Source organism: Aquila chrysaetos, chromosome 2 (assembly GCF_900496995.4).
Source record: "Aquila chrysaetos chrysaetos chromosome 2, bAquChr1.4, whole genome shotgun sequence".
Classification (NCBI taxonomy): domain Eukaryota; kingdom Metazoa; phylum Chordata; class Aves; order Accipitriformes; family Accipitridae; genus Aquila; species Aquila chrysaetos.
This window is the reverse complement of record NC_044005.1, coordinates 43,992,038-44,011,086: the sequence shown is the minus strand read 5'-3', so window position 1 is coordinate 44,011,086 and position 19,049 is coordinate 43,992,038. Positions and strand designations below refer to the sequence as shown.

At 42.9% G+C, this 19,049-nt stretch overlaps 1 protein-coding gene across 4 annotated transcripts in view; it reads right to left on the bottom strand.

The window, feature by feature from the left end:
* Nucleotides 1-19,049, bottom strand: part of LOC115334815 (transmembrane protein 263-like) — a 246,604-nt gene that overhangs the window by 86,742 nt on the left and 140,813 nt on the right. Inside the window, exon 1 of one of the 4 annotated variants that reach the window (XM_029999525.2) lies at nucleotides 3,607-3,814. The exons of the other annotated variants lie outside the window; for them this stretch is intronic. Within the exon in view, the coding sequence (XP_029855385.1) occupies nucleotides 3,607-3,739 (133 nt within the window). The 5' untranslated portion in view covers nucleotides 3,740-3,814. Of the gene's footprint in view, nucleotides 1-3,606; nucleotides 3,815-19,049 lie in introns of those variants that run through there. 4 annotated transcript variants of the gene reach the window in all.

Below are 19,049 nucleotides of genomic sequence, written 5' to 3'. Positions count from 1 at the left end.
GCTGTTAGCAGGATGGGAAATCAACAGATGTACCTGAGCTATACCACACACCATTCATCCTATTTCAAGCTTTAAAGGTTAAAGCCAACACCTTAAATTACACAAGGAATGCAAGGCAGGCATGGGACAGAAGTGTCACATGCTCCCTTGAGAGAAATCTCTCACACAAGGAACAACACAGTCAAAAGCAGTTTCACGCATAATCCTGGCAGACAGAAAATCAACACTGTTTGAGGTCTATCTCATGGCTCTTGGGTTTGGGAGAATCAATGGGTAACAAATACAAAATAGTAACTATTTTTCATAAACCGAGAGGGTTTTTTTTGTGTACTAAATGAAAATTGCCAAAACTTTTTTAAAGCTTCCACGTCCAAAGCAGGGAAAACCCTGGCATTCTTTGCACTTGGAAAAGCTTTCTGCTTTCTGAGTTTTAACTCATAAATAATAATCCTGAAAAAAAAAAACCCACCATGATGAGCAGAAAAGAAAGCACAAAGCAGCATGGAATAAGCTGGGCAATTGTGGTTTCTATTGAAGTTATTATTTATCTACCAATGGATATGGAGAATAGTGAGGAGTAGAAATGAAGGAAAGGGGAAAGAGGAAAGCGAGTTGGGTTTCTGCCCAGAGAAGGAGGATGCCATTTGGTTGAACAAGATCAGCTCCACAGAAATGCTGACAGATGGTGGGGAAATAATGTACTGTTATGAAGGGGGGAAAAATACCATACATAAGTCTTACAGGTATTTGTATATGAATAATCCCTTAGCCTCTGCTTAAAGGCAGTCTACCATTGTGGTGTTAATGCTTGGGAGGAAGGCACCTGATGCAACTAGGCCTTCTACCCACAGTGAGTATTCATTGCCATTTTGATAGCTTTAGAGTGGCAATAACTCTAGCTGATCCCTCTGCTACAGAAAGGACTGCTCCAAATGCTCAAAGCTCAGGCCATCACATTTCAGAGTCTCTTTGCTGCCTGGTTCTTCACTTCAGGAGAGGAGCCAACTCCTACCTAGACATCTGGAGACACTATGGAAAACAAAAATCACAACCACCTACGATTCAATGTATGCTGGTTTCTTTACAACATAATAGAATAAAATAGTTTTGATGCAAGGAAAATGAAAGCAAGAGGCACACTCTGCTATTAAATTACATAAACACTGCTTTTGATTGTGCTGAGACTCCCCTATCAACAGACCAACTTGCTTGCTCACTTATTCCCTCCTGCTTCACACTGTTCCCCCACTCACTCTCTCTTCCAAAACAGCCTCCCTTACTCATTTAGTTTTTTCAACCATAAGGGAAAACATTTCTGAAAATAAAACAGTTTTGACACAATTCTGAGATCTTAAGTTCTTGCTTTCCCCAGCAGCCCAAGCCACTGCTCCATCTAAAGGAGAGTATTCAAATATGCTCAGAAGTCTAGGCAGATTTGTTTGCATGATGTGTGGTTTGCAGAAGGGCTAATTTATTTGTGATTCCCAAAGCCCGGGAGACAGTACTCTGAGAAGGCACCAGAGACACAAGCTCTTCATGGAGACTCTTTCACATATTATGCTTACCCACTGCAAGCTTGCTGTCATATGGAAATTTTTCCATTTTGTTTTTTCCAGTACCTAGCCAGACGTGAGTACGGCTCCAAGTGGAGGATCAAGAAAGGAAATGGCAGAAATGTTTCCAGGAATGCACATAGAACAGGAAGGATCAAGAATTTTAGTGCTTTCTACTGCTTGTTCAGTGTCCTTCTCACCTTGCTTGTAGTTATACTTTCTGACAGCAGCAGTTTCCAGTAGAAGTAGCGTGACATAGGGCTTGATGCAACATAGACCTGGGATTTGCTAATGCATTGAACCACTTGGAGAAGTGAGCAGCAGAAATCCTTTCTGAGCACAGGCAGCTCTGGCTTTCTCCTCACAGGAGATGCAGCAAAATGAAGGACAGTGAAGGAGACTGAGTGAAAAGGAAAAAGATTTCAAGGAAGCAAACAGCAATTCCATTGACAATCACCTGACCTATCTGCTTATTCGAACTGAAGAAAGATGGAAGAACATTCCTGCTCCAAGAACTTTCCCAAGTGTCATAAAGTTGTTAAAAAACAAGAGAGCAAGAATCCACATACACCTGTGAAAATGGTCCAGCAACTAATTGCCAAATAGACAAGGCATGCTTCTTCCAGAAGAAAATAAACACATCCAAAAGAGGTATTGCCCATCCTTTGGTCATCACTTGGAAAGCAAAAGTCACATTGAATCTCTAGGTAAAGTTCAAGGTGGTAAGCGTTAAATTGGCCATTCTAGAATTCATTAAACGACAAATCCCAGAGATTTGGAATACTGTACCTGTACAGATGCTGCTCACACAGGACGCAAAAGATGTACTGCACACTAGGAGATGGGTGGCTGAACTTCCCTTCTCATTTCTTTTTAGCCTTTCACATGACATGCAGTTCTTGCTATTCTCAGGAGAGAAAAACTCCTCATCCTCCCACAAAACACGTACACAAACCAGATGAAAACTCCTTGCTGAATACGCAAGTTGCAATCTTCCCTAGTTTTTCACTACAGGTGAAGGTGCCTCTTCTGTGCCTGCGTAGCCCCCACCACAACAGGGTATCGATCCTAACTAGGCCCGAGCCTCGGCTATTTGCTGACAAACTTCAGCTTGTGAGAGCAGCGTCAGAGCACGGCTTCAGGAGAGCAAACTGCCTGTTCACCCTGAGGAGCTCGGCAGGATGCTGCCCTGCACGGCAGGAGTGCCGCTCAGCACGACACACTGGCTGACCTAGGGGAGGCTGTATCCCCCCGTGGGGAGGCTGTATCCCCCCGTGAAGAGGCTCTATCCCCCCGTGGGGAGGCTGTATCCCCCCATGAAGAGGCTGTATCCCCCCGTGGGGAGGCTGTATCCCCCCCATGGGGAGGCTGTATCCCCCCGTGGGGAGGCAGCTGTTGCCTGGCAAGCAAAGCGTCTTCCGCAGCACCATGAGTCTGCAGACAGACCTTCTGCAGGTGGCTTCTGCCATAGCCGGCCCCGACAGCAAGCTCATCTAAAACACCGCTTGGGGCCCATGTTGGCTTCCGTGGCCTCAGCCAGTAAGGTGACCACCAAACACCCGGAGCCTGCTCCTCTGCCAAAAAACACCGCCATTCCTTACAGGATTGCAAAGCACTCGGTATGTCAGAGTACTAAAATTAAAACGTATAAGCATCGCTGCACCCTGCCTTGTGAGTATTTGGGTTGAGAGGCAACAAAGAAGTTCTCCATTACTAATAAGAAAAATAATTAAAACCCTTGACAAGGCCTGACAGCTCACCAACACAGGGCAAAGCACTGCAGGAACAACTGTCCCCATGGGAACTGGCAAGTACAGAGCACAGGAAAATGAGAACTGTTTGAATTAACAGGGAACATTTGCTCTAAATAAAAGCTATTTTGAGGAATTAAAGCAAACAAATGTCAGCTCCATGCAGCGGCGTGTTGGGATGTGATGTGCTGTAACGTGTTGTGACACTTCATAAATTAAAGCTTTTTCTTCTCCCCCGGGGGAAGAGAATTCAAGCGCAGTCAAACACTTGAACTTGGAAGGTCTGCAGGCTTGACACTTACCAGTCTGTGACACCACTGATCCCCTGAGTCGAGACACCTTCGTGCCTGCCCTGTGGGCTGCTCTGTCCTCCCTCCGCCTCCAGGACACTGCCGCACAAGGAGCTTGGAGCTCACACGCAGACACCGCTGCCATCGCCTCACCTTGGCTGCCAAGCTCCAGATAACACTCATCAATCCACAAGGTGAAATCAACTGATGTCACAGCCAAAACTCTCAGTCTGAGCTTACGCTTATTTTATATCCTACTTATCCGGCCAAACACATAGTATTAATTCGAGCTGTTTACTGTATACGAAGCCACCAGCCTCACAAGACTAACTACGGTATGAAAGGCCAAAACCCACCCACTTACAACACCATCCCGCTTTAGCTGGCATGATTCAGAGATGAAATGAGAGTGTGGGCTCAAGTAAGTGTCACTGATCAGTTCTCTGGCACTGGGAGTTGAACTGCACAATGGTAACCCTATTTCTAACCTAAACCAGCTCAATACAAGAGCTGTAATGCTCTGTGAGGAAAGAACGCAATTCTGCTTGCCCAACACCCAGTGCAGAGGAAGCACCCACGCTCACCGTGTTACTCTGTCACATGCTACTTTTTGAGAAGACCTTCAAAAATAAAGAAGGAAAGAAACAGAAGAATGAGGAAAAGACATAAGAAGGAAGACAATCTAGATGACCTTGCTTGTAAAAAAAAAACAAACCCGAAAACACCCAACCACTACCACTTTCTTCACAGTATTTTATAGTCATCGTTTGGAAGGTGCCTGCCAATAATGAGCTCAGAGCTGTACAACCTACAGAGATGCCAAGGGAGTTCATTAATTAGATGTGAAACCCAGAAAGCCAAAAGACACCATGAAATTACACAAGTAGACAACTTCAGGTCCTCTATCCCTTCTTATTTTCTGCATGCAAAGTCCAGAGGAAAAAATCTTTAGAACTAACTTGATTATTAACTCAAACCTGGAGCACAACAGGGTGTTTGTGGCTGGGACCTGCAAGACAAGAGATACTGGCAACAGCAAAATGTAGCAAAGCTGAGGAAGACACAGTTACAAATTACTTTTTAAAAATCCCTCATGTGTAGACACCATTTCACAGTTGCAGAAACTGAGGCATAGCTTCAGCTGCAGCATAGTGATATTACAGTATACAACTACATCTCTTATTGATGTGCCGAATATTTAAGGACAAGTGCAACGCGCCCAAGCTAGTTCCAAGTGTGCGGTTATGTCCTTACAGTGCAGCCATGGCAAACAACGTCTGTGTGAACAGAGCTAAGGCCTCCTCCCTGTGTGATGTGCACACCAGGGGCACAGTCAGCTGCCAGAAGCTGAGAACTGGTGGGAAAGGATGCTCGGAAAGCAGCCTCTGCACTGCAGCGTGGCCACGGCAGAGCTTTGCCAGCCATGGGGAGGCAACCGTGTTCTGGCACTGGCAGAGAGCTTTAGGGACAGGGCAGCCCCAACAGACCACAGCCCCTGGGAAGAGACCTTAGCCCTCGCCACCTCCCGTGCACCCGCGGCGCTGCCGGCACCACTGCAGCCACAGCGCTGCACCGCCCGCGGTGCCAGAGTCATGCAGGAGCAAGCTAAGGAAGCCAAGCCCAGTGAACACGGCCATGACCTCTTACATTTCCCCCTTGCCCTCATAAACCCCAGCCTGTGCAGTATAATGCCATATGGAAATACCAGCATAAGTCTTGACAGGAGCACAGCCAGGTCACTGATGGAGCGTGCCCGAGCGCATCAGCCCTCTGTCTCACCCACACTATGCTACCATAGCCCGATCGCTTCCAGTTTTGGAGCAAACCCACCCACAGCTGCCTCACAAATTTTCATATCGTGAGGTGTGGATGTGCTCTTCAAAATATTCAGGAGAGCCTTACTCTGCAGACCACCTCTGAGGCCAAGTAAAAGCCCAGATCTGCAGAGCTCCAGAACACCACTTCTACTTCTGTTGTTAGGCCATTGGGACAATGAGAAAAAGCTCTCTGCCGAAAGCTACCAGAGGTCTTTCTTATACTAGTGAAGTGTTTTGCTAGCTTAGTGTTGCTCCTTAGTTTGCCTTAGTGTTGCTCAGTGTTGCTTCTACAGAAGTCAACAGCAGTACTCTGCCTGTGTTTGGCAGCAACAAGACTATATCCTTTTCAGCTGGAACTTTGCAACTACCCATGCAGACAGGCTCATCCAAGAAAGATAGCTGCTTAAACCTCAAGTCTTTGATCTATTGTCTAAACTCTCGAGTAATAAGGGACACTCTGCTCCCACTTGTAAGCTCAGACCACTATGAGGCTCAGACAGATGCACTCTCAGAGTTCTCAAGGGAACATTTCAAAGTTTTAATGGCAGTGGCAGCTGCTCTTTATAAGCTGAAGGCAACGACACTTCATTTTTTAAATGGAGGCAGATTCTGATTTATAAATATGAAAATTGAATGTATGCAAAAGCACAACCCTGCTTCTCTTTGCGCATACACAATTCAGACAACTGAACTGATCAGTCACCAAACTGAGTTGAAAGTCATTATGCCGAAGAAAAGACCTTGCTTGCCTAACCTCAATCCAGAATGAATCTAAACCTCTACTTTCCAATCCTCTGAATATGAATAGGGACAGCATGAATACGCTGACAGGTCTTTTATTATAGCTAGAGGGTGTAGCAATAATTAAAAACCAAATCTTGTACGTATGCGGCTATGACACTTTCCTGAAGAAATACTCTGACTTTGTCTTTTTGCAAGATTAGGTTGTCAAAATGATATTTTTTAAGTCAGTAAGAGAGTGCAACGCCTGGGATTTCCAGGTAAAGGAAGCTTGAAGAAACTGCAAAAGGGATGAAAGACTAGTGAAGTTCTCCAGCCTTCTCTCTACTAGTCTGTGCACAGAACTGTGTGCAAAACACAACAGCACATTGTTGCAGCCAAGACATAATACACAGAGATAGGGAATTTCCAATTCATGGTTTCTTCAGCAACAACTCACTTCTACAAAGCCAGCATCCATGCTTACTGGAGAAATCAGCCAGCAATAAACTTAGCACTGACATTTTGGCCAGGCTGCTGTAGGAGCCCTAACACCTGTAGGTTTAGTACTTCAATTAGCAGGTGAAACATAACCCTACACCTACTTCATTTTAACTAATTTCTCAGTTGATCTTTCGAGCTCTGCAAAGAGCACATTTCTCATTGAGCACCACAGGTAGCACAAGCAAGCATGTGAAGTCAAAAGGGATATGAATTATTAAAAAGTCTGAACAATTGAGGATGAAGGGGGGAAAAACAGAGGGAAGAAAAGCTCTTTTTTAACTAAGGAATGACAACATGGTTATTTTACAACATTCAGAAAGGTCTTTTCAAGGTCGAAACAAATGGTGAAATAGAAAGCCTACACAGTGAGGGGTCTGGCAGACTTCAGATATGGAGTAAAACCCCAAGGGCACATGGAGATCATAAAGGATCTTAGCATTGGGATGGGGCTCATCTCCTGTATCCAGAGAAAGAGGCTTTTCCCATGAACGTCACAACTTTGCTGCTGTCTGGTCACAAATCTGGAGGGGGAATGCAAAAATAAAGCCAACTTATGTTCTACTATTTCAATTCCAAGTGTGAACATTAAGCGTGAGCCATACAGACTTGTGCCTCAGACAGTGCTTCAGACAAAGTCAGCCGTTTCCAAGGTCCTTGTTAGGCAAACCTAGTTTTAATGAACTTAGCCCCATCGTGCTTGGGAGCTATTTTTGTATGTGTCACCCTAGAAGACTTCACAGCTTTGTCTATAAACTGCTTTCAACATATTTCTATCCAATAATAACTTTTTTTGGTGTAATAGCTTGCTCATCAATTTAGAAATGGTAGTATCCTAATGCCCAGTCCTAGCGCTGTAGGTCTAGGCTGTATCTCAGGACTGCTCCTTGGACATTATTAGCCTGGATACCTGCGTTCATCAGGTCATTCTGCTCTGGCCAGTCAGTCACAAAGTAAGGATTTGCCACATTGCTACAGATACCATCACCTGCATCTCAATTTCAAACCACAACCTCATATCTGCCCCTGAATGCATTACTTTTTAAGATAATCACTGTTTGTCCCATGTTAACATCCACCTCTCTCTTTTGTCAGGCTCCTGAGGGTTTCCAGGCAGCTGCTTAATGCTTTCCTTCTCCAGGGATTTATATTTTCCCATATGCTACTGAGCTGCAAGTTGAACTGTTGTGTAGTACCTCACATGCCTGGCAGAAGAAAGAAACGTGACGGAAACTTGAATTATTGGCTCCCAGTCTTTAGGGTTTATAATAGTTTTTCCTCCTTTTCAGAATACTTACTTCCCCCCCCCCCCCCCCATTTGTCCTGCTCATTCTTCTTAGAAGTCAGAGCAGCATAAAAATACTGTTGCCTGAGTCAAGAGAGAATGGAAGACAACCTATATTAGGTCAAGCAAATTGCAGCAGTGGGCAGCCCGGCTGGGGTCCTCATCATGGAAGAGCAGTTGTGTGCTGCAGACAGCTTTACCTGGGATTGCAGAGTGCCCCTGCTAGGCTCCTATCAAGGCACAGAGGACAAAAAAGTATCTCTAATAAGCTCCATTTTCCTGAATTGTTGAGGAGGAGGAGATAGAAAATCATTCCTGTAAGACTTCTGGAAAACTTGAAGAGGTTATTGCTATGGAAACTGCTCCAGCAAAGCAGGTGCAGAAAAGGGGAGCAGCAGAGACACGCATGGTGCACGGAATAGGAATTCTTAACACCCGAAATTAAACCCATGCACCTCTGGCAATGCAATCTATTTTGGATAACATCAACAATTTGCCCTTGGTTTTATATCAACAAAACCACAGGTAAGGGACAACGAAATGAAAACCTGAGGCTGGCGGGAGATCGCTAGCTGCAGAACCATACTAAAATAAAACAATATACACCAGTATATATGGCAGTAGAGAAAATCTGGTACAGAATAGGACTAGGTGTTTTTTTTCTCCAACTGAACTAATGCTAACTTTACAGTGGAGCTTGTCTAAAATAAGCAAGAAAGCAACAGAATTTCTTTTCAGCAGCCTTTGAGGGTAAATAAAGCCAGGCTGGAGGAAGCCTTTAGCAGAAGAATGGAACAGAGGAGCTCTGATTGTACCACACCAATGGCTGTGCCACGGAAAAAAAAAAAAACCTACTGAAATGGGGACTGGAAAAGGAATAGTTCAGTGAAGAAAGAAAGATCAGTTAAAAAATAAGGTGACAAACAGAAAGCTTTTTGAGAGAGACTTTACCCTACAAATAAACTGAGCCCACATCAATGGCTCTGGGTCAGTTTTAATACTAGATATGAAATTTCTTCCTCTGAGCATACATGCATGTGTGTATACTTACATATTTTTCTCCACACAAAGAGCACGGCCCCAAGCGTAAAGCACTTTCACAAACGTTCAATCAGCATTAGCAGGGTTTTGGTATGTGTTTAAGTGTTCTGCTAAATTAAGGCTTGTGCCTATACAAACACATCCGCAGCAAACTGGAGGTTTTACATGAAAGGATGGAGTCTTTTCTGGTGCAACTATGTCATTTTGGTGAGCTAAAGATTTTTAGGTGAACACTTTCCTAATGGAGGATAGATTTCCAAGAACAGGGGGGAGTGGCGAACTATGACACTAAAAAGTCTTTTGAGGTCTTCATATCTTCAGTAAAATAAAAGCCAGGCCCCCGGGACAGAATTTAACAATGTCCCTTTAAACTTGGCTTGTTTCCCTTTTGGCTGCATGAACATCTGTAATCCCCAAATTCCTGTCGCTATTCCCACCAGCTGGTGAAACTGAAACAGATCCAGCAGGGGAAGTCTGATCCCCGCCAGCGCAATGAAAAAATATAACACTGTTGGGCATGACACAGCTCCACCACAATATAAAACAGTGCAGTGCGCTTGTAAATTTAAACAAATACGAACCATTTCAGAGACACAACTGCAAGGCACTGCTGAGATAAATTGGTTGCCTTCCCTGGCCAGAGAAATCCTGCAAGGATAACAGTAAAGGTTTCCCTAGGAAGGCATAGGTGATGAGAACTACTCTGGGCTGCTAAGGGTTAACCTCAGCACTGGCAGCATATTTTCATTCAAGTGTCTAAGCTTCTGCTGGAGGGGAATTTTACAAATAAACTTGCAGGCTTTGCAGATCAATTTTCTACTTGGTTTTATCACTCTTTTCTCTCAAACAGACCCACTGCATCTCAGTTTCTTTTTCAGACACATTTTAAAGTTTTAGTGCCATTTTTGAAACAATACAGGCCCCTCCATTCCCCCTTTTCTCGGTACTTGAAACCACATATGGAGCTTTGGTGGCATTTGTATTTCCATCAAGAGTATTTAGGAATAAACAGCTATGAAAAACATTACCCTAGGGCTCCAGTACTGCAGAGCATGCAGTACAGACCTTCACTGTCTGAATACTCAGCAAGCATTTAAATGATAATATTACATTAGAGTGGCGGCTGTAGCCGTGTAAATAATTGTGCATTGTCCCTGCTCATTGATTTATTTTCATACGTGCACACATAAGCGTCTGAAAAACCGCTTAAAAAAAAATTCAAAACCCAGACAGCGATAATCTAATAAACTCTAAAGTGAATCAATAGACTACTTAACAGCAGAGAGATAAACTGCATTTAATAAGAGTTAGAAGGGATGGAGAGAACGCTGTGCAAGATTAAGCCAGCAATACCAGAAGCACAGAGACCGAGAGCAAGAGAGACAGGAGCCTGAAGTGGATGGAGAGGGAGACCAGGGAGCAGAGCACTTTTAAAAAACACACCTCCACTTTTCAAAATGCTGGTTACAGAGCAATAGGAGTCAGGAGATTTCTTGACAGACATAAAATGTAACAGAACCCAGTGAATATTTAGGACAGGATGATGACCTTCAAAGGAGCACTCAGCAGCTGTTAAATTTAGTTTCTGCTAATGCAGGGGCTCTCATACAGATGTGTAGCAGTCATATAAAAACTGGGTCTCATACAGCTGTGACCCAGCAGTTCCCTCATGAAAAAGCAGTAAACATTTTTACTCCGAAGTTTTTTCTAGGGACTGGTGGCATTTGAAGATATTGAAACTGAGGCACAAAACTTAAGTGATGTGCCAAAGTTTACAAAGAATCAGTAGCAGAGCTGGAAATGGGATTAGTTCACTTGACTAGAAGTCCTGTGCTCTGTTCACTAGCCACGTTTTCTGGTTGCACCGTGCCCCACAATCTTTAAGATAAAGAATTGACTGCAGGAGATTACAGGTTCTTGCATGCAACGCAGGCAGCACACTAAAAGAGAAACTAATGTACAGCGGGACCACCTCTTGAATACCTATCAGGACATTGTAACATAATCTCTTCATAGCGTGTCTTTTGACTTCCAATTTATGAAGCTTCGGCAACAATTCACAACTACCCTCCTCTTAGCTGTGTCAGCAAAAAGACCAAAATTAGAACAGACATGGGATCAAACTGTTTCACTCTCTCTTCCCAGGTCAAGTCTAAAGTACCTCAAGCAAAAATGGAGAAGTCTGGAGGATGCCAAAAAGTTATCTCCTTGGTTTATTTCTTCTTACAAATCAACATCTATGCACAACTAGCATAAAGACAACACTATAGTATTTAAGGAATTCTGATATATTACATTTATTTTTTACTATTAACCAAACCCTTGCAAGGTGTTGTCATTCTGATTCTGTGTTACAAGTAGTTCTCCTTGATGGATTTTGCTGACAGCAAGAGCCCGAGAGAAACTTTAAAATGTTTAGAGAACAACTGAGTGGATCCATCTCTGAAACTATTTCCTTCTCAGTCAGCAGAAGAAACAGATGAGATGCCACCTGAATCACGCTGTTTCTCTCATGTAACAAAACCCTCCAGAACTAACGCCTGGCACTCGTGCTCCAATTTTCCACTCAGCTGAACAGACAGTCTATAAAAATTACTACTAGAGAAACACAGTTCATAGATCTTATCAAGAACCTGCAGTTTGAGTCTCAGACTTTCTGGTTGCGCCCAGTGCCAGACTCATTCTCACTCTCAGCCTCACATCTATTAAGTTTCCCCAGCCCAAACAACTCCAACCACACCACTTTGACAGGACAAATTTTCAGGGCTAATATCCACACTCGAGGCCCATTATCTATTGTTGTAGTACCAGGGCACTCTCGCCCTGCAGTGAGTATGCAAAATACCCACAGAAGCTTTAATCAAGCTTTCTGTAAACAGATATAGCACAACATATTTTAAGAATAAACTTTCTGAATGCAACACCCCTCACTGTAGCTCACCCTTTTCTTCCAAACCTTAGCGGAAGGAAGGAGAAGGGGAAGATGTCTTACCTGTATTAAGGAAAATGAGACTCTTCACTGCCTCAGCAGCCTACTGCAGGAGTTCCTATAATCTCAGACTACTGAAAGTTCAGTGAAATAAAGTATCTTCCCGTGTCTTATAACCTTCTGGGGATTTCCTGGGACTGAAAAGAAAGTATCAAATGGTACTAACCACACTGAAATGCTAGATCAACTCTCTTCAGTAAAGGAGTTTTCTTAAGTTCTAGTCAACCTCAACACAGCAAAGTAAAAGCATTAAATAATCTCCAGTACCTGGTGAAGATCCTGTCTGAGTACACATACAAATTGCTTAATGCTGCATTTCTAGTGAATCACAAAGTTAAGTTGTGGTCCTCTCCTTTACCTTTTATCTCTCCCTTCCAAATAACATTTTCCATTTTCTCATTCTCTTTTCAGTGATTATTCTAGTCTGCTCATCAAAGCAGCGGATGAATGTCACGATCATTGACACAATATATGCTCCTGAAACTGGATGCACGTCACAGCAGTGTGGCGATGAGCTGGCAAGGAGAACCAACTACCACGCCAGGCAGCACAGTCTCTCTGGTCTCCCACAAAGCTTTCTTCTCTATCTTCAGGTCACATTTCCTATTGCAATTTTATCTGGATAATGAGCAGAGGGACTGACACTTACATCCATGGATGGGCCACAGACCATGCTGGCTTTCACCAGAGGATATTCTGCGTAGGCTACTTCCAAGCACAGAGGAAACAGGCCAACAGTCAGCGCTTCCCTCAGTGGACCTACCACTCCTTCCAGGGAGCACTGAGTGTCCACAGCTGATTTTATTAACACTACAGAAGATGGCTTAATCAAAGACAGGTTTTGAAGGAAGACACAATGTTGGGTTAGAAGAAGTAGGAACGGGAGGAGCAGGGCAGACCATCAATCTGCTGATGTTGCCAGTGTTGGGCTTTATTTTGCAAATCCTGTTTTCCTTCTCTCAATCCTAGTTGTAGGCATTGTGCACTATAAGTGTCATTTTGGAGGTACAGCCAGTACCTTCTGGAGGTAGGCTGCGGCATATGAGAACAAAGTACAAAAAAAAAAGGAGGGAAGGAAGAAACAAAGTTTTAGGTTAGTTCCTCTGGGTTTATATTGATGAAAACCAACGGGAAATAACTTTTATTTTCATGCAGAGAGAAAGAAAGAACACAAACAAACCACCATGGATTTGCAACCACACTTTTCCCGGCTGTCTCAACAGGCAATCCAAAGTCCCAGCTACTTCTTTCTCACTGGGTAACATCTGAAGCATGCTGCCAAAAAATGCAAGTGAAGATTCATCTGTCCTAGGGACTACCAGATTAAAATCTCCAAAACCACCAGTATCATCAGATCCTTTCCTTAACAGAGTATTAAAACCAAGACAAACAATATAACTTTATTGCTGGAAAGATCTATGGCTTCCCTTCCCTTGCCTCCATTCTCTTCTCCTTTCTTTTGGGGAAAAGCACAGTTGGTGGGAGAACAGAACAGTGTTTGTTATTAGATTTACAGCCCTGCTGCTTTTCAGTACACTAAAACTTAAGGTAATGTTGTGTATACTGAACTGAAACTGAAGATCAGAATTGCTTCAAAGCAAGGTAAGACCTAGCATCTTGTCTCAGCGAGTTGGTTGCACATACTTCTGTCTCGAGAAAGTAAAAAAAATACGCTATCCTACCCATTGTGCCATGGATTGAAAAAAAAAAAAAAAAAAAAAGCAGGACCAGATACACAGCTTTGTGGCACAGCAAAAAACATTTGAGTGCAGTGATTCAGTTTAAAGAACAGCTCAGTTTTACACAGGTAAAGCACTAACATAACATCCAAGCACTAACATAACCCTATCGCACACCGAATCTCTTCTGTATCCCAACATACCCAGATAGGAAAAGAAAAAGAATTAGAGACAGGAGAGACATTTTGTAGCATGTCAGTCAGCAAATCCACAGAAAGGAGATAAAACTAGTCAGTTAACACAAAGCAAAGTAAGGACATGCTGACATGTTACAAAGCAGATTCCTTCAGTCTGTTGATGATGACTGTACCAGTTGAGCACAGAGACCTTTCTAAAAGTTAGCATGTAGTCCATCTGCAAGGAATACGCTCAGACTATTTAATAAGGTGCTAGCCAAGTGTCTCTAAGCCATGGAAAACTAAGCAATATGCATACTTATGACTCCAGTCAGCACAGGGTAATAATAAGCATACCTGAAAGAAAAGCAAAAGAATTGGTAAGTAAAAAAGAAGAGAGGCAGAGGATGCCCAGATGATAGAAGAAACGCATATGAGATGTTACATAGAAAAGAATAAGGGAAGAGGATTGAAAATGACAGTCAAGTAATGATAAAAAAAAAGCGCAGGGACAAGCTAATCACTTGCCACTGGAGCAACCCTCACCCTCCCAAATTCAGCTAAAGCAAAGAAAGCAAAAGGAAAGATAAGGCAAAGAAGTCTTTTTCTCTTTTAACAGCTGCTAAGAATTTTAAAGGTACAGCCTAGAAAACAGAGAATTAATTGAACTGAAATTATTTTTGTTCTGTGCACTGAAACTAAACATTACCTCAATTCCAGATGCTTAAAAAACCCCAGGTTCATTAGTTCCATGTATTTTCTCCACAGGACTATCTTCATTCCAATTAAAGGCATTCAATAAAATTAATTACATTTGTAATTTTATTAATGAAGATATATATTTTGTTAAAGCAACCATATAAGAAAAACCCAGATCCAGACTGACTGCTCTCTCGCTGGTTACATTATTTCCCTTGAAAATGGCAAAGGTTTCCAAAACCATTCACAGTGAAGAGTAAGGGCAGGACAGCACACTCCAGGAGTCAGTCAGGACCACTTCTCCATGGATTTTGCTTCAGGTTCCCCTGGTAGCACTGAAAGTCCACTCCAGTTTACTTCCTTACCTCAAACTAAGTTGATAGCATGAAAAGCTGTCGTGAAGGCACTGGTGGTCATCGATGGCTGCTACCTACTTCTGCTATACTCACTATTTTGGTGACCATGCTCATGGCTTTATTGACAGCTCACACTGAATGAAGTTAATCTGGCTTTCTAAGGCTTTCCTCAGTTCAAAAGCACCAAACAAGCAAATGTTCTGTGCTATATTGGTGGGCACCATTAGAGGGCACCTAGATTTGCTGCAGAAAAGGGGCAGAGGACAATGAAATGACACACTTCTGCTTAAAAACTTATCTCATTTATTAGCCCTGAAGGTCAGTGCCAGTCTGTAAGAAGGATCTGTTTTCTAGCGAATACAGACTAAGATGAAGCAATGAAATGCAGGAGAGAAGCTTTTCTGTACAGCGAGTCGTATCAATTAACTTAGTTGATAGGAAATAAAAAACATTTGATCATACATCATTCAAGGGGACTTTTTACTTAATAAAAATGCAAAGTATGTTTTTGGAAGGATTTACAGCTCCTTTCTGTTCACTAATCAGCCATTTACTGGCCTTTACAAACCAGAAAGCTCCCTGATGTCCCAAGAGGGCACGACACACTTGAAAGAAAGCAAGATGGTAACTGCTCATTTCCAGCTCTGCTATGTTCCTTATCACTTACTTCCAGCTGCAATCCAACATCTTTACAAGTGAAGCGGAAAGAGTTCTCTCTCTGTCATTTTATGTATATTTTATCCTCTTGAACATAATCATTATCCTCATAACAAGCAATTGCCAGGACACGGTTCCTCAGTTCCTCCCAGACTGGTTACCTGACAGCTGACTAGTGAATCGGGAGACTTTCCCTAGGCAAACGGCTCGATATTCTTCACCCCCCGACTGAATTACAGCTGTGTCATGCCCATGGATGACATGATTCAGAGCAGAACTAAGGAGCCTGAAACAAGATAAGTTTATAATCTCTTGGCGTTGAAGCAGGCGCACACACACATCGAAGGCAAACATGCACAGGACAATTTAAAAGGTCAAACATGCACTTAATCCACCTAGGGTATTACCAAGTGGAAACTGGTTCCTTGGATTTGGCTAAGTTTTCTTATCCAACACATACCACATCGAGTCTACTCTGGTTTGCAAAACTGGGTTTCAGGAAATGATTGATGCTTCCTCTCTGAAAATTCCCAGAGCCTCCGGCTGCACTATCACTAACGGGTAAAGCTGCCATAAGCTGACATTGCTGCTGAAAGCAGCCCTACCCTTCCTACCCCAGCCTCTTCTTATCACCCTTGGGCTGCCCCAGCCAAAAAACCCATGTCAGCTCCCCAGTCTGATTTACCATAAAGCTGCACAAATGTTTACGGTGACAAAAGAGATAAGCGAGGGAACGAATGTTTGGGGCAGAAATGGCTTCTGTCAGAGGCAAAGCTGACTGGAGACATTATCTTACCAGAGTGAAATCACAGCTAAAATACTGAGTGAAGTTTATGAATTGCTTTATCACAGAAAGCAGAAATTCTTTGGGCTCCTTCTGAAAGCAGTTCCATCAGCAAATCTTTCCCTGTATGAGATCTGTTCTGGTTACAAACAGCTATGCGCATACACAACTGTATACATATAATCTACATACCTACATGGTAGACCTAACCAGCATGGTTTTAGTACAGCCCACAGCTGAGCTTCACCTCCTGAAAACAGGGAATCTGCTTCACAGTCGTCAGTGTATTTAACATAAAAGCCGAGAACAGACGGCAGTATAGCTGTCCTTAATAAGAAAACACTGTAAACCCAGTTTGCCGTCTGTATGATGTGCTTACTTAAAACAAACAAAGCCACGAACAAAAATGCAAAAGCCCCAAACCCAGCAACAACAACAAATAAAACCTGCTCTATTTCATATAAACTATATCATCTCCTCAGTTTGTGACAAGGTACTGCAGCATCTACTGATAGAACAGCGACCTTATGTAAATTGAGACAAGATTACACGCAGTAGTATGAATTTGCTTTCAACCAAAAGCATTCTCAGGAGTTGGCTTCTTTTCCACATTATAATCCGTGCTTTTGCGAACAATTATATTTCATCACAACATGGAAGCCCGAGAATTTCAGAATTTTTCTTTCAAAACAAACAAACAAAAAGCACCACAAAATTTATGCTAGAGCAAAGCTAGCGTTGGCCTGAAGAACTGTTATGACTGTAACTTCCAAACCCAGAAATAATCATCGTAAAACATATGAAGTCTCAGGTGAAAAACTTTTGCATGAAAGACAAATGGACATCATTTTAGAAATAGCCACTGCCCTGAAAACTAAATTCATGCTAAGAAACAAAACACCTCGTGACTTATTTCATAAAGACAGCATTTCCAAATGACTCCAGCTGGTGCCCCCAGATAGCACAAGCAAGTTAACGCTGCCGGCAAAGTTGCTGACTGCAGAGAGGCAAGGCTGGAGCTGAACTGGCAGCCTGCAACATGGAACCACAGAACCAGAGAATCCTTCAGGCTGGAAGGGACCTCTGGAGGGTAACAGTTCAGCCCCCTCCTCAAAGTACAATTAATCAAAGTAGAAGCCAGCTATATACATAAATGAGATGAATGATCTTCTGTAGAATCTCAAGATTAGGAAAAAAATACATACGCCTTATCAACAAAGGCAGCCTAAAAGCAACAAACCAGTCTAACAGTCCCACGTCCAACCTTCTGCAGAGTCCAAACAGTATTCCTGAGAACTCTGCATGGCCCCACAGGCACTTTACCTGTCAACCACTTTAAAAAAGTCCACCTAATTTAGCAGTTCTTTTGTGGAAAGTGTCGGTTTGCTCCATCAAAAGTACCACACCTTCTTCTGCAGTTTCCTGCCGGAACCTGTTTGCTTGCCCCCTTTCCGCTTGGTTCCCACTGGATTCCCCCTGCACTGCCCCATGCAGGTGGGCAGCACAAAATGGGGAGGGAGCCGGGATACGAGTGAGAGTTGAACAGCTGCTGACATGGTAGAAAGATAAATGGCTAGAACAGCTCTTCCATCTCCTGCGACCCCTAAAACACAAAGGCACCGAGGAAAGTAGCCTTAAATGGCCCTATGTGCTGAGTGAGACCTTGGAATATGGGCCAGGTCACATGGACAAGGGAAATTAAGGCCATTCGTAAATATAATTGACACATGAAAAAATGATGAGTGTTTTATCAGCAACTATTTTCAGCAGTGACTCTACCTGCAGCTGCTTGCATAGACTGGTACATCATACATAACGACAGACTAAATTAATGCCGTGGCATCGTTCAGAAGGTTGAGAAGATCTCTTCAGCCCCCCTGTGCCTTCCAGTACATGTGACCCTCCTACAGATGCATCATCAGGGGAATCTCACTTTTCTATCGTTGTCTTTTTTAAACAAGCTTTTATGCTGCTGATTGTGGCTGCTCATATAAAGGCAGAATAGACAACCTTTGATGAGAATCAATAAGCATTCCTAGTACTGAATTAAAACAGTTATTTGATCACTGGTCTTCTGAGGCTGACATTCCAGAATACACGTCCAAAATACATGTGTTTATTTGGTTCTCCTGCCTTCAGGAGGCACGGTGATGGGTAGCAGGAAACTGAACCACCACTGCTGAAAGTATGGCATCAGCCAGAGTGGCACAATGACTGTACTCAGTATTATCTCCCCTGTGCCCTTAAAAGTTAGGAGAATTATCTATTGCTGAGAAGCTACCTTTGCCTTTCGGTATTGTGTATTAACAAAAAATAAACCAAAGTTCACAAAAAATGCATCTGCAAAATAGCTCCAATAATAGTAACCTATACTGATCCCATGAAAAAGACAACAGAGTTTCAGTCCTATGGTCACCATTTGGAAAATGCCTGCCTAATATAGACAACATGAAGCAGAAAATCCTTAAAACTACTTCAAGATTTTTTTAGTACAATGACAAAGAGATGATACACTTGTGAACCTCTGTGTGGAAGAGTAAGAATATCGGTTGAAAGACGGACAGGCATCACGAACCTCCAGTGACTTCTAAGAAGGGGGTGACGTAACATCTTTTGTAAGCATTCATTCAAGTTTGACATGGACTTGGTCAATAGGGCATCACACCATTAAATAATATAATAAAGGGAGCTGGTCAGCTCAGCATATTAGCAATGGAAATTTTCATTTCTAGTTTACCAATCTGAATACAA